This window comes from Haliaeetus albicilla, chromosome 1 (genome assembly GCF_947461875.1).
Source record: "Haliaeetus albicilla chromosome 1, bHalAlb1.1, whole genome shotgun sequence".
NCBI classification, from domain to species: Eukaryota; Metazoa; Chordata; class Aves; order Accipitriformes; family Accipitridae; genus Haliaeetus; species Haliaeetus albicilla.
The window spans coordinates 3,951,819-3,968,748 of NC_091483.1; the positions used below are offsets into that span (position 1 = coordinate 3,951,819).

Here is a 16,930-nt window from a genome sequence, read left to right on the forward strand (position 1 = left end):
TGTTGTAGTATATCAAGTCAAAATAGAAAACTTCATAACCCTTTTGCTCTGATAAGATGGTTTAAAACAATGTAAGCTATTTGGTTCCACTGGCAGCATTAAAATTAAAATAAAGACAGAGAGCATTTGGCCCTATCGGTTATGTAAAATACAAAAGGCATTTTCTGTCAAAAACATTCAATACCTTAAATTTGCATGGTTAATATTGACTACTATCACATAACAGAATTTAGTATTTCTTAAACTACTACATAGTAAATTAATGCCAGCATTAGTTACCTCTTTACTGGAGGACTGGGCACCTGCAAATGTAGCTCTGTCGGGAAATTAACATGAGGTCTGTAGTTAATTTCTGAATTGACTGGGTCTTTCCTCAAGTCTGGGGGTAGAAAAAAATTATTTCAAAATAAGCAGAAATACAGTCCAATTCCTTCTTTGTAATTCCTCAGAGGTTACAAAAACAAACAAAAAACAACACAACATTTAATTCTTTTCAAGATTTGCCATTGATCAAAATAACCATTTTGAAGACAACCCATCACAGGTCAGATTTTATATTCCTCCAAAATAATCTGGAGGAAATGTTCCCTTTTTTTTTTTTTATTGTTACCAGAAAACAGGTAATTACCACAATTTTGAAGTCCTACAGACATGTTTTCAAGATCATTTTAACACTTCATCTAACTAAAAGCACATTTTAAAAGCAGCTTTTTATAAAAGCGTGTTTATTCAAACATACAAAGTCATTTAAATTACAAAATTAAAACTACTTATGATTTCAGAAATTTCACATCATGTAATAATAATTAAATGGAATGAATACTGTAGGGATTGGGGGGTGGTTGGGTTTTTTGTTGTTGTTTGTGTTTGGTGGGTTTTTTTGTTGGTTGTTTTTAAAAGAAATGCATTATGCATTCTTTGAAACAGATGTAAAAACTTACAGCAAACTGTACAGATGCTGTAGAGATGCTGAGCAGACAGGGAGCACTCTCAGTCATATGCCCTAAACACACAACATGAGAGTGCCTGGGCCAACACTACTACACTCACACTCTAGAAGCTCCTTTTATTCACAGGCAAAAGCAAAGAATCATTCTCTAAAAATACACAATTTCTGAACAATGCAACTCCTAGTTAACAGTAAATAAAGGAAGCATTGAAGTATCCACATCAACACCACACAGAATACAACACTTTCTTGGCAAATGACAAGCAACAGTCTATTTGTTTAGCGATAGATATGAGAAGTCTTCCTAATGCAATGATTGGCCCATTATAATTGGTCACCTGCTCTGAAGCCATTCAAAAGAAGTCTTATTTTGTGTATGTATAGACTAGATACATATAACTACTACGCCTATTTCAGAAAAACAGGAATTAAATTAAAAAAAAGGCAGCATACATTGTCTGATCTCTAGTAAAATAATCTCTTGTTCAGTAGACAGTACTAACTTAGACAAGTTCCAATGGGATAATGTAGGCTGTTCCACACTTTCATCAACAAAAACTACAAAAACTTTGTATCTATTTTTAAATGATGTAATCTTACCAAGCTAAGATTTTTTTTTTATTCCCTTGTTATTTCCCCAAGTTTAAATAAAGTCTTGGAACGTTTGAATGATGAATATACGAGTCAAAAAACCAATAACAGAAAAGAACCAAACTAAAATCTATGGATGAGGCTGTTGGGTGATACTTGTTTTGAGGGTCAATATCTGCCCTATCTTTAATTGATGAAGACTAAAGGCACTAAATCTTTGACAAAGAACACAGGTTGTAGAGGCTAAAATGGCATATAGCACAAGAGACAAAGCCCTCATATGTCTTTCCTCCGATCCCCAAAATGAAAAAAAATTAATATAAAAAAAATCTTGCTATTCCAGATGACAAGCAATACCACAACCTTACAAAGAATACTCATGGGAAAATATTGTTACTGAATGAGCCCTTGTGACACTGGCAAGGGACAACCAATTAACCTGAAAGCAAGTTCAAAACTGCTCCAGTGGGCCATGACATCAGAGCTAACTAACACTGAGGTAATATTTTGAACAGAAAACACCTCATTCTGCTACAAATTTTAATGAACTGTAAATAGCTTCACTGGAAAAAAAAAAGCACAGGCTCTGACGCATTATTTCCTGTGCATGTTTCCAATTCAGTATTTCATCTCAGTCCCAACGTCAGGATACAGTCCTAGGAATGAATTAGCAAAATTGCTAGATTAACAGTGTCTGAAGCTAGTGTTTTTAACTTTCAGACTTTGAATGTATCTACTTTTATACAAGAGCACGTCTACTTAAAAATAGCAAATAAATCGCTGATACAACTGTTCTTTAATTCTCCAAACCGCCTGATGTGAAGATTACAGGTTTTAATTTTTTAACTTTTACTCCAAGCCAAACCCCCAAGGAATTTAGGACGTTCGGCCCTTCCGAGAGTCAGTACCACAAATCGGCCAGGAGATGGCAGCAAAGGTTAAGAAGCTGTTTCCTTGGCATGCCCATAGCACCCATTCAGCCAAAGCTGCCCAGCGATACCGGGTGGTTTGTGTCTTCAGAATTCCAGCTAACTTAAAAATAGATGTGTTATTTTCTCTTCTGCTGACAGGATATCCATGCATGGTTAAAACCAGACGCAGACTCGACTGGGAAGTCTGGCTCTACGTTCTTTGCAAACCTAAATATGGGACACACAAGCGCCGTGCTCAGCTGGAGACAGACATCCTTATCAATGGGGCATAAGAAGCTTGCCAATAAATAAAACGTAACTGGTTTTTGACGTACAAACCAGTCTGCTTTTAAGATTTATGAACATCTATTTTCACAGCTGAATAGTCAATCCAGATTTTCAAAAGATTAACAGCTATTCTATAGCCAACAGGTAGGACAGTCAAGTTCTCCTCTAATACCTCCATTTACACATACAGAGCATTTGTACAAATCTGCAAAGCCCAATTTTGGGGGAGTGGGGAGAGTGAACCACATTAAATTCAATTTCCTTCTAATGTGTTTTAGCTGCATGTTTCCTGTACTTTTTCCTACCTGATTTTTAATTTTTTTTTTTTTAAGTTGCCAATAAAATAAACAAGGTGTAATATTTTTTGTAACAAGTAGTGCGGCAAATTCCTCTCTCGGAACCCAGACATTTTTGTGTATTCAGCTGAAGTGACAGACAAACTTACTGGAAGCTTTGGAAATGTGGAACAACAACATAATCCCAGTCAAGAAGGTAAACACATTATAACTTGTCCAAAATAGAATATTATTTTTAAAAAAACAGTGACCATCTTCAGAAACAAGGTCCTTATATTCAAGAAACTGTCCTGGAGCAAAATTCAGTGCGAAACATTTATTATATATTCATTAGTGGATATTTTTCCATGGCTTTAAACATCTGGAAAAAATGAAAATAAAGTTCCACTGTTGTTTTCTTTGTTGGGGGGGGAGGGGGCATGCATACTTGCATGTGTGAGAGTTTAAAGAAGTTCTGAAGTGAAGGAACGGTCAAAGAACACCAACTATTACCCTCCCTTCATTCTGATCTGCCTCAAGTACATCAGGTCTTTGTTATAACTCAATCCTGGACGTTTGCATCATCTATTTTAAATTTGCAAACTTCTCACATTAATAAAGTGAATTACAGATGTGACAATGCTTTACATTTCAATCTTCATGGGCTGCTTGACTACATTTGGAAACCCCAAAAGTTTAGGGTTTGGTTTGGTTTCGGTTTTTTGTTTGTTTGTTTTTTAAACCAAAATCTTTAATCTATCATTTAAAGACACTCCAACATTTATTTATTTCTGTTTCGTATTAAGTAAATTAAGTAGCTGCATGCTTTAATTCACTACTTAATTCTTCAAACATGACAGTTACATACATTGACTGCACCATAAGGGCAATAACTGGATTTTCTTAAGTATAGTTGCATATTTTAAATTATTACTATAAATGTATGGATTTCCTAAGAAGATGAGTTTTCTTTTTCAGAATTATGGTTTGTTTGTGGGGTTTTCTGAAGTGACAAATAAACAAAGGCAATTTGGATTCTTCTTTATATACTCACCAGAGTTTCAGAATGATTCTAGATTTCAGTTGGAGTTGTCTCATGCTATTGAGCTGAATAATTATTAATAGGAAAACCTCTGAATTTGTAACATTAAAAACACTGGTTTGCATTTATTTTCAAAGGGAATAAATTATTAATTTAAGGCATTGATTCTAAGTACATCCTTTTTTGAGATCACTGAACAGGGAGCTTTTAATACTGCATCTTAAGTACAAGGCCATCAGGCACTTGGCCAATTTTAATCACAGTGCTTATTCTACTGATAAGGTTAGTTCAAGGATGAAGTGCTCTGAGCTTTGGGGTGCAGGAAGGGAGGAATCTAGAAAACAAGGCTTCTACGATTTATTTTTTTATTTAAACCCTCCCAATATTAATGCCTTTTATTGAAATTGTCAGGAGTGGCATTTTTATGAAGACATCTATGCCTTAGGAATCAGGGAGGGTGGTCATGAAAGCCACTAAAACCCCTTTATGACTGAAAATGATTATCAGTAGCTAGCACACAGACTGCTCTGAAAAGCCATTAAAAAAATTCCATAGCCCATTCCAACTTCCAAGAATTATAGTAATCTTTCTTCAACTTTAAGAATGTGGGGGTGGAAATTTTGCCCTCACACTGTTCATGTCACATGTTCTTTATAAACAAAAAAAAATTAGCCTCCACAGTTCATCAAGTTCAAACTCCATAAGCACTAACTCATTAATATAAATTAAGGATACTGTACCTGCTTTCTTAATATCCACATTTTCCTGACAAAGTTTGATCACACAAATTAGGGATTGGCCTTGTGGGACATTTGCTTCAGCACTACAGTTATCTACTGCTTACTACCAGTGAAAGAAGCAGCCATTTGATCTGCATCACCACTGTGCAATCCAATGTTACTATCTTTATAATGCTCTAACAATAAGTTTATTTTTGTAAGTCAGGGACAGAATTCCTCAACTGCTGAACAGTAGACTTATTCAGCTCCAGTTAAAAATGAGGAACTGGTAAAGCACAGTTATACATACAGTGGTCATAATCAGAAGTACAACATTATTTCCCTAAGTTTTCCATACAAAAAAAACCACCCAGAGAGATTTTTTCAAGTTGCCGTGAAAGGCTAACAAAGATTTCTTACCTTCCATTCCTTTCTCAGAAAGGACTGAGCATTTCTTTAAGTACTATTTTCTAGGAGTCCATTTGGTATTTACCTACCAATTCATGTCTTGTCATAATATTCAGAGATGTAACATAAGGTAATACAACTGATACCTGTAAACGACTACTATTGTCCTTGCTAAAGGTGTCCTGACACACTTTTTAGACAACCAAAAAAAGCTGAGTCTACGTAAATCTTTAACCCCACATACATGTGAAATGATCAAATTCTTCAGATGTCTTTTCAGTCCATTAATCACTTACACTAAAAGTATTTTCCAAAACACACACACGCAAGAATTTCACAATGGATTTAGAATACATATATTTTTGTTACAGAACTATTCAAACAGTTAGTTACTGAATTAGAATAAATGAATAGATGGGATCTTATCATCAATGTTTTATGATTAACTCTAAGGATCACCTGCAATCACAACACTTTTTTAAAAGAAAACATACAATGCATGTTGAAAGCTTTAAGTATACTGAAGTACAGTACATGGTTCTCTCCAGAGAATACTTATTACTAAGCTCAAACATTGTTTGAGCCCACCTATTTTTCATTCTGACAGAGTCCTTTATGTATTTTTCACTGGTGGTTTTTTTTTCTTTTTGCTATACAAGTGTGGAGTTTTTTCCCACTGGTATGGTAAGTATAGTATAGTGCAGAACTAAATCAGAATAAATGTCATACAAAAACAGATCTTTTCATTCCATGCAACATCAATTTTGGGTTTGGGGTTTTTTTGTTGTCAAAATAAACAAACACCAAATCAGTTCTCTTTCTACAACCAAAAAATAAATTGGAATAATGACAGAAAAGATAAAAGTGGTATGGCAAACCCATCCCCCCAGTTTAAGTCTTGGAAGAAACTATACTATACATTATTTGAAAAGAAGTATGATATCTATAAAAATCAAACATTTCCTGGGGAAGTGGCCTAGTATTTATTGCACCTCTTTGTATGAGCACCATTCCATTGTTCCAGCAACAGTAGATAATGATTTTGGCTAGCCTCATGCTGACCTATAATATTTATATGCCAAGGCATTTATCAACTTTATAAAAACCCCACAGACATATTAGTATGTAAAAGGAAGTAGATTTCCTTATTACAAGTGTTTCTTCCTGGTATTGCTTCATATCTTGAAGGAAAACAAATGATACCACAGTTCACCCAGACATTTAAAAAAAAAAAAATCTTCCTTAGTATCCACCAAGAAAACTCACAGAAATGCTTTTGGGGAAAACACAGGGAGTGAACAAAATCACCATGGTTCTTCTTTTTCCCTTTTTTGGGGGGGTGGGGGTGGGGGGGTGGGGGCAGGAGCAGGCAGAAACATGCACACTTGCTAAAAAAAAAACCAACCAACCAAAAAAAAACACCAAAAAACCAAAACCACACCACCAAAAGCCAGAACATTAAACCGAGAAATAAGTTCTCAAAGCAGAATATAAGCAACAGAAATCGAGATTTAATCATTTTCATTGGATTAAAAAGAAAGCACCAATTAAGGCCAGTGAAATGAATTGTACTGGATGTTTTATGCTAGTATAGAGTCATCCAAATATCACAGAATCATCGAATGATAGAATGGTTTGTGTTGGAAGGGCTTTTTAAAGGTCCAACCCCCCCTGCCATGGGCAGGGACATCTTTCACTAGATCAGGTTGCTCAAAGCCCCCTCCAACCTGACCTTGAACACTTCCAGGGATGGGGCATCCCCAACTTCTCTGGGTAACCTGTGCCAGTTTCTCACCGCCCTCATCATAAAAAATTCCTTCCTTATGTCCAATCTAAGTCTACCCTCTTTCAGTTTAGAGCCATTGCCCCTTGTCATGTCACTGCAGGCCTTGGTAAAATCACTAATACTAGTGAACAATAGTGTTTTCAGTTCTTGTACAGAGAACCTACACCAGCCAGAAGCAGTTACACATTGGCCATCTTCCTGAGGAGGCAGTGGTAGATGACATGCACAAGGAAGGACAAACTGTTCTATCAACCTATAAAGAAAATACTTTTTAACAAAACACAGGAGAGGACGACAGTGGCAAGAAAAATCATTGTATCCTGATTATCTAACAATTTATAAAGCAGCTGTAGCCTCCCAAAATGATACTTACATTTTTCACACCAGAATACCGTATTTAAAATAGATCTAAGCACTACAAAAAAAAAAAAATCACCTAACCTGTTACTTTGGTGCTAGAGGTCATGTGAAACAACTGTTTGGGAGACATGTCATGCTTTTACATGACTCAGCACACAACTGAGCACTGCCACTGCTGTCTGAAAGGAGATGCTAAGAACAGGTGAACTCCCACCATGCATATTCATGACCTAGCACAGAAGGAAGGAACCACTGCTGCTGCTACCATCATAACACAAACAGTTTTCTTCACATGATGGTGGAGCACTGATAAAAGCCAACCCTTTTATTTGGGAACCCATGTATCATGGCAGATAGCTAGGAATCCATTTACACTGTACGTTTGCTCTATGAGAAAGCCAAGAAACTGAATAAATGAAGGTACTTTGTGGAAAAGAATGTTTTAAATGCCCCTGAAAAAAGTGATAGTTATTGAACTGCTGCTCCATCACACCTCCATAAAATGTACCAAGAAGGGATATGAACACTTACCATCTTTATCCATCAGTCTAACTCACTGAAAAGGTTAAAAACGTGAACAAGAACAAAATTTGGAATTCACTGTGGAGGAAAAAAACCCACAAAACAGATTTCTTTTGCCATTTTAAAAACACACAGAGTACACAGGCTATGATGAGTCAGCAAAAGAGCTCTCTACTGAAAAAAGTATATGAAAAAACCCTAACATCCTGGCCAAGACAGCCACAAATTCCATGCCAATTTTCTTCTAACCCATCTAAATACAGCCAACCTGATACACAAATTATCTAATTTTGCAATACTTGATTATGGCTTGTTAAAAAAAAAGAAAACAATGATAAATTGTATATACATTTAACAATTTTATGAAATACCATGACAACTTATGCAGCAAAATTGTAAAATACAAAAGGCTAATCAGAAATCTGTCCATCTCCTGTATGATATTAATAAGTTAGCATTAAAATTTTGGTACATCTAAACTATTTTTAGAAAACTTCTTATTCTTTATACAAGTTAAAGTTCTTACCATAAAAGTTTCTGTTCTGCTGGGATACTGAATGTAACATATTGTCAGCTTTTTTGGTTGACAAGTTCTGTTCACTGTAAAAGAAGCATACATGTAATCTGAAGGCTTAAACTATTTATATATGACCACAAACTTTATTGCCCGGAGTGCATACAACCATAAAAACTTTGCCTGTGCGAAACTGACTCTTGTTATCATCACTGTCCCTTTTTTTACTAGCACACACACTTCACAGAAGATACATAAGATAGTAGGGGTGGCCCTTTAATACTTTTAACACTGCTCCCACACATGACAGGCTGTGCAGATGCAGATGAATTCAGGATGACCTGAATCCTTTAATATGGACAGATAAAAAATATCTAGTTTGTGAGGCTGGTGTTCCCAGTTTATTCTGGAGATTGGATGCCCACTCATCCCAGCCTTACTCTAGAGTACAATAGCAGGATGCCTAATAAGCAGCGCATAAAAAAGCAAATTTTCTTGATCTTAATATTACATCAGCCTGCTTAATAAAGACAGCTGGTTCCCAAAGTTAAACAATAAAAAAATCATGTCACCTATGAGAAAGAACCACGAATTTATCATCAGTATCACCTACGTCTGAAACAAATACATTTTTCAGTGTTAATAGTTTACACCCTGAATATTTCAAAGTTACACATATAGCAGCATCTGACTATGACAAGCTTAAGTTTTCTAAAAATGCAAAAATCTCATCAGTATCAATATGTTAAGTACATATAACCTGTTAGCTAACATTCTATCTTGTCCATTTTCCTATTCATTAATACTTTGTTGTGACAACAAACATCATTCTTCTAAGTTCTGATTGCCACTTGGTCTTTCATTCACAGGGATTTTCATTTAAAAACTTTTTCTTAAACTGAAACAACACTGGAAGATAACAGCAACAAACCCAAGAGAAGAAAAAAAAAATTAAAAAAAAAAAATCACCAGATTTAGTAAATCTTGCTGGTTTAGTTAAGCAAAAAGCATGCCTTACCAGTCCAGACAGGGAGCTGACAAAGACCCTGCCAATTCCTTCCTTCTCCAAGAGTAAGGCAGGGAAGAAGATAGAGTGACAATAAAAAAAAACAAACCCAAACTCTTGTTATTGAAAGGACAGGAAAACAAGAAAAATACTGAAAGAAACAGGAAGAATGGAGAAAGAACCTAACAGCAAACAAAACGCTAAGTAATTTTTTTCCACCTTCTAAAAACTTCCAAGTAATTAATTTGGGGTTTGTTTGTTTTTATGAGACAAAGTCTGAATGGTTAGGAGGGAACTAGCGAGTATTGCTGGTCAATTCTAATTACCGGTCATATAAAATCCTTCTGTAAGTCCAAAGAAGTCTTTTGTATTTGGATGAAGTACATTTGGTTTGTTTCTTTTTTCTTTGACAAATACTTAAATAACAGTGTAAGCAGATTCTTAATGAACTAAGTTGTTTTAAGTTTATTATATTGTCTCTCATGAAAAGACACATGCAGTACTTGAGCATCCCATTACCTCTTGGGCATATTGAAAAATGAGGCATAAAATGGTTCTAACCATAGAAATCATGGTTTGAGGCAACCGTAAACACTGAAAATATAAACGTGGCTGGGAGCAGCTTTATACATATTTATATCATTAGCCAATAAAAAGCCCATAAGGTTTTTGTATAGTGGGGTTTTGTACAGTTTGTTGGGAAGGGAAAGGCGGGAGGGGGGGAGGAAAAGAGGGGAGTAGATAAAGGCATGAGGTAAAAAGTGTTTTTTAATGGGAAGTGGACACCACAGTCATAAATTCCAGTTCAGAAAGTCCATAAAGCACCCAAATACAACAGGCCAAAAGAATGCACTTACAAAATACCACTCTGTCTGCTGTTGTCCTTCATAAGCATCTGGTACTGGCTACTTGTATAGACTGAATGCATGTTAGATGAACCTTTGGCCCTATCCTGGCATGGCCATTTTTATGTCCTTGTTTATGCTTCCATATGCGAAAGAAAATAATTCCCTAGGAAACTATGAACTAAGCAAATGACTGATTTTGCTTTCTTGCAGTTCCAAAATAACCAAAGACATTTCAATTCACACAGAAGCTGTATTTTGTATGTTTTAAATAAAAAAAAAATTTGTTTTGATAACTTGCTACAATACTTTATGAAATAAGTTTTAAAATTTTGCATCTGTGCTTAGAGAAGTCGGAGCCTTTTCATTTCCTGGTATTTGCTATTCTCTTCCTCCACAAAAAAAACTTTTCATGAAAACATATGTCCAAAAATTTGCTCAAATTTAGCCATCATCTGTGAGGCTTGGTCTCACATTCCATTTTATGGATACAAACAAGGTTTGAAAGAAGAATGTATGGGTTCTAGTAGGAACTATGTTCCACATACAGTTTAAGACACACAATACAGAAAACCACATGTGGGAGGTTGATAACTTTATATTTCACAGCATCACACAATCATTTAAGTTGGAAGGGATCTCTTCAGATCATCTAGTCCAACCCTGCCTTGCTCAAGCAGAGTCAACTACAGTGGGCTGCCCAGGACCATGTCCAGTTGAGTTACGAGTATCTCCACAGTCAGAGACTCCACATCATCTCTGGGCAACATACTTGTTACTAAGCATACATCAATTCTTACTAAGTTTAACAAAATTTGGCTACTAACCACATTTTTCACCACTTTTTTTAAAATTCTACACTTTTCAGCAAAGATTTCTTTCAAATAGGTCAAACAATTATCAAGTGCTCAATAAATACCTGAGGTGTTCTAGAAAACTGAATTTCAGAACAATGACTAGGAACAGTATACAAGATTCACCTACTGCCATACCCATCTCCTTGTCAGGGGACTGTCTGTACAACCGTTACAGATACGATTTATATAGACACTTGTATTCCATTACAGATGGCAAGTTACCCACAGTCTAAAAAAACTTGTAACTAAAGTAGTACAGCAATTATTTCAAATTAACACACCCTGCCCCTCAGCAGGGCTTACCAGTTCTGGCTCAGTGCCATAATAATGTGGTTCAGTGCCTTCCAAACAGAACTAGTGTTGCAGCCTCAGAGTGAAAGTAAAGTTAACACTTAATTGTCCATACCCTTATTTCTAGGTACGTTGCCAGCTTTCTACATACCTGACTTCAAGTGTATAAAGTCCCAGAGCATGTTTGCTTGTTTTTTTGGTTTGGGTTGTTGGTTTAGGGGGGGGAGTGTTGAAAAAATACATAAACATTAGAACAACTTATTTTTCTGCAAATACAATCTATGCAAGTTCTAAGAGCATTTGCATTACCTGCAGGAAGCATTTTCTTTAACATTCTTGACATCTGCCGGATTGATTCCTTCAATAATGGGCGAGTCCGGATTTGCAGATCCATTGCTGATATGATCACTGCTTTCATATCCAGATTCTGTCCTCTGAATTTGCCAGTTATCACTGTGGATTTTTCTCTCTGTAAATCCTTTGCTTTTTTCAGCATTCCCTTTTCCCTCTGAATCCAGTGAACTTCTACTTCCTGTATCCTGTTTTGTTTCATCTTCATATATAGTCATTAAACCTTTCTGGATTTGGTTCTCTTTTTGCCAATGGTTAAAGCTTCGCTCCTTTTCGTGCTTAGATTTACTGTTCGGATTTACCTTGTGCTTTGGGCTATGCTGTTTTTTCTCAGTCTCACTGAAAATGCTGTCTACGTTTAGTGTCTCTCGCATAGGTTTCCAACCTTTACTTCTGCTTCTGCTGCTACTTCCTTTGTCCCTAGAGTCTTGACTGGTGTCTGTATCATAGCCAGTGACACCATCAGTCCGGGTCCTGATCATTGGTTTCTCCCCAGCAGGAAGCACTTCTGTTTTATTTGATCCAAGCACCTGTACAGAAAGCTTTGCTTGGTGAGGCGCACCGTCATGCTTATAGGAGCCTCTTCCCTGGCTGCTGTATATGCGCTGATCAGCACAGTGTCTAAATCCATTTCCAACTGGAGGAGACCCCGACTTAACATTGGAACGATCTTCCCCGATCAAGTCTTATAAGAAGAAAAACAAAAAAGGTCCATTAAAGTTATTATTAATATTTAACTTATAGTTACAGTACTTGTGTTTCTTACACTATCTCAACAAATTCACTACATATTTCAGAATACTGAAAACTGGGAAACTCTGATCTTACAGTGTGTTCTCTTAAAAGGAGAAAACAATACTGCACAGCTAGTATTGATGCTAAAAACTACTTAACCCATTGATTCTCTGATCATATTTTTTAAATGTACCTCTTTGTCTCCCAGACTCTTTTCTTGGTCCTCTGTCTGCATCTTTTCGTAAAGATGAGAAGTTTTTCATATCAGCAGCTTTCTGAGCACACTCTCTGGATATGTCCTTTAGCCTGTCCTTTTGATCGCTGTAACCTAATTTAGCTGCAAAAAATACTTTTTGTCAAAGATCATAACTAAAAAGTCATTCATCATGAAAATACACAAATATATTTATGTACCGTAACATTTAGTTTTTAATATTAGTACTACTTAAAAAGACTAATGAATTACATAACATGGATTAAAAAAGACAGGTGTATAGTATAGATTTAAATGTATAGGTATCTCCAAGGAGTCCACTAAATGGAGCTAATGAAAATAACCAAAGCAGCATTATGTCAAGTATGCCTTACAAACACCTCCTACCAAAATTGAATGCTCAAGCCATTTTCAAAGCATATACTATTTACATCAAATTTTATGAATTATACTGAAAACATGAATCTAAGTTTCATCTTGTCTAAATGTGAAGATTTACTTTTAATAAAACAGCATAATCACTGTTCATGAAAACAAATCCTTCTATTTCTGAAACGGTAAATACTGACCATTTTTGAGTTATCACTCCATCAAAAAAAGAATTACCAAGCTGAGCATTCTCAGTTTAAAAAAAATCTAGGAATTCAATAACAAAGAGGAGAAACATCTCAAGAGAAAGCAGCATCTCTCCACCTGAGAAGTAGGGGAGTTCAGAGCAAAGACACTGACAAGTAATGCAGAAGTCACTGCCTCATATGACTTCTTATAGCTTGATTTGCTTGGAAGCCTAGTATACAGATAGAATGGACTTTTAAACAGATAAGACAACTTTTTTTACTATTCTTTCCAAACATAAGATAAAGTCCATTAATATACAGGACTACAAATAATGCTGCATGTCACAATACTATTGGGGAGCAGTGTTCCTCAAATAGCCAGTGATCCAGAGCCATACCACATGCTTGAAAAGATCACTCGGCTTCAAGTTTCTAATGTGCTTTTTAACCAACAATGTGATTGGAAGGCATGATGATGTTTGAGAAACAGATCAAGGCCTCAAGAGCCACTTTAGCGCAGGAATAATGAGGGGTAAGAAAATAAATTTTGCCTTTACAGTTCTCCAGAAAAGTTAACATTCCATGGCAGATATTACTTAAACATTAGTTGTTATTCAAAGATTGATTCAATTCAATGATGGAATTCTTCCTTTAGAAATGGTTCTAGTCCAGACGTTAGCACATACGTGAAACTCTATCACCTGAAGTATTTCATAGTAAGACAGGTTTGGGGTGGTTTTGGGGGTGGGAATGTGGGGTGGTGAATACATACCTGGACCTCTACCACTACTAGCTTGAAGATGGCTTCTACTGAATACTGAATTATCTGGCTGAAGTTTTTTATTACTCTTTTGATTAGTGGGGTCTCCAACTCCATTCTCTTTCATGTGGTCCGATTTAGGAACAGAATGCTTTTCAAATCCTATCAAATAACACATCTATCTTTAGAAATGAAAGGCTTCCTAATTTAAAGTTTCTAATATCCAAATTAAAAATAAGAAAACTTTTTAATTGCAGATTAAAAAAACAAACAAAAGAAAAACCTCACAAAAAACCCACACCACATTTCAGTATGTTAGGTAGTAAGGTTCTGTAATATTTTATATACTGCCATATTTACAGTGGTAGACTGTAGTGGGACATGTTCCTCAATTCTTTCTTCCCTGAAGCAGTCTATGTCCTATTGCTATTCATTATGTGAAGATGAACATGTCAAATTCAATCAGCCTTTTAATTTAATTTACTTGTATGTTATGTTTAACAAAGACAGCAGTACAAACTACAGAACCAAAAGACTGGATTCTTACATATTGAGGCCTATGCTATATGAATCTTGGAGAAAAGTTTCCTGCAGCTCCTTCTGATTTTTCCCCAAAGTTCTGAATTGCACTCTGTGTGTGTGTGTGTATATATACATACATGCTCCAAATGTATCTCTGTATTTGTATGAAGCTGTACTTAAAGTTTTTTTATAGCATTTTAAAAGGTATTTTAAATATAGCAATACACACAGAACACCCACATATACAAATATACCAAGATTTTCTTCTGAAATTATGTGTAGTTATGAATAATCTACAATAGAAAAATCTTTTTTCCCCATTATCCATGAGTCTCAATTTGTATTCCCTTATCAGACATAATACAAACAGTTCTAATATTGAATACATACACTAATCTATTTTCTTTTGAGACCCTTTAATAGATAATCATTGATAAAAGTATTTAAGAAGAAAGCAGCTAATCTATTACCTTCTCCTTTATAATCCCCATTTCAGAAATACAGTTGATACTGTTAAAAAAAATAAAAATCTTAATTACCCAAGTCTTCCCCATTTCCTCCTGCTGCTTTGCATTGAGACCAGTGAATAATCTGCTTTGGAGCATCTTCTGGAGATACAGCTGTGCCGTCTGGGTTAGCATAAAATAGCAACAATGGCTGAAAGTGACATCGAATGCACCTGGAGACCACATCTTTCCATTTTGTTCCGATCTAAGAACAAACAAAAAACCAAACAAAACCCCAAAACTTCATCAACAGCATTGAACCCGAAAGAATGGAAAAAATAATTTATTAAGCAACAGGTACCAAATGCCCAATTTCAAAGGTACATTAAGATTCAAATTTTGGCACATGCATTTATGTAAATTGCAGCAAAAAGCTAGAACCAGTATTACATGGGCTAACAGTCAGAACATCAACACTATGAATGCAGCTGCCAGTAAATAGGTCTTCTTTTTCAGTACAAGAAGTACAAATTTAACAGTAGACAAGTGCATTAACATTCTGAAACACTGGGCATTTGGAAGGCAGAACTGTAAAGTAGTGAAGGCAATTTTAAAATTAATTTCTAAAATTAATTTCTGAAAACTGATTTACAAAACTAAAGGTTTATTAAAAGAGAGACATTTGTTTGACTTGTTTCAAGTTTGGTGTCAGAAGAACGCATTCCAGAAAAGTAAAGATCACTAAATTTGGTAGCAGTAAAAAAAAGTATTTACCTCTTTTACATTAGCATCATCAAACAGCACCCATTTGCAACTCTTGGTATGAAAGGCAAAGGCACAGTAATGTCGGCTTGTGTAGCAAATCATTCCCACAAGAAAAAGTTCACTATTTTTGGCATTTTCATCTGTGACTCTATAAAACAGCTGTAAAAATCGTCATGTATTTTGAAATATATGTAAAACATTCAGCATCAACTTCCAGATGTACTACAGGCATTTCACCAAGGCAATTGGTATTAAACATCCTGTTGCATTATACAATTTTTCATGAGCATAAGTAATGATTAGGTCTGTTTTATCATTTATTTTTGCATAGTTGAAAGGGTAAAACAATAATGCTCTGGAATAATTCCACAAATTTCAAACGGAACATGATATCCCTCAATTTTCAACTAGGAATTCACCTACATTCATCTTTGTACTTAGGCACAAGACCAACAATTCTGACGGGACTTTTTCCTCTCACAGAAACTGCATCAAGCAGCACAGTATAAAGAATGGTAAAAGTAGACATAAACTTTGAAGTTAAATTGTGTTTTAAAAATATGTATGTGTGTATATATATATTTTTATATTTTGAATCTATTTACACATACATAAAATACATGTTAAATGAAATTTAGAATAAGCAAATAGTAAGTTTCAGGTCAGATACCCCAGGAAGATAAAGTTGTGTTGCCAGATTCCGCATAACCTCTTCTGTCAGGTCAGAGTGTTCTGAATCCCAGACTAAACCGATTGTGACAATCTCAGGACAATTCATAAGAACACGACGAATTTTTATTTTTTGACCACAGTTACTCTAGAAAAAGGAAAAAAAAAATGTGATGGGAGGGGAAAACAAAGATGTTTAAAAAATGGCAGTCCAAAGTTAAGTTAGTAGACAAGAAATAGTGCAACAGAACAACTCTGCAACTTCTTCCAATTATCAGATTTAATTATGGTGTTTGTTTCTAACAATTTAAGGATAAAATTCTTCATCATAAAAACACCCTGATGAAGACTACAGCTAAACTTCTACATCCAAGCACCACCTTAAAACAGAAATCTCTGAAAACATCCAAGTCACCATAACAATTTGTCTGTTGATCACCCTCCATTTCATCATTTAAGCTTAGGTCTGTATGTTCTTGTGTACTTTTCTATAGTTCTTATATTAACGGTATTTACAGAGAACCATTTAAGGAGGAGAGAAATTAAG

The 16,930-nt window shown here is 35.3% G+C and overlaps 1 protein-coding gene across 3 annotated transcripts in view; it reads right to left on the reverse strand.

The window, feature by feature from the left end:
* The window catches only part of USP53 (ubiquitin specific peptidase 53), a 40,953-nt gene that overhangs the window by 4,363 nt on the left and 19,660 nt on the right, over positions 1 to 16,930 (reverse strand). For 2 of the 3 annotated variants that reach the window (XM_069801200.1, XM_069801285.1), the window contains exons 8-16: positions 16,385 to 16,531; positions 15,724 to 15,873; positions 15,043 to 15,214; positions 13,994 to 14,143; positions 12,644 to 12,787; positions 11,674 to 12,400; positions 9,384 to 9,425; positions 8,378 to 8,451; positions 280 to 379 (exon numbers count right to left, since the gene is read on the reverse strand). In XM_069801200.1, the coding sequence (XP_069657301.1) occupies positions 280 to 379; positions 8,378 to 8,451; positions 9,384 to 9,425; positions 11,674 to 12,400; positions 12,644 to 12,787; positions 13,994 to 14,143; positions 15,043 to 15,214; positions 15,724 to 15,873; positions 16,385 to 16,531 (1,706 nt within the window). The remainder of the gene's footprint in view (positions 1 to 279; positions 380 to 8,377; positions 8,452 to 9,383; positions 9,426 to 11,673; positions 12,401 to 12,643; positions 12,788 to 13,993; positions 14,144 to 15,042; positions 15,215 to 15,723; positions 15,874 to 16,384; positions 16,532 to 16,930) is intronic. The other variant, XM_069801348.1, reaches the window with a different exon arrangement.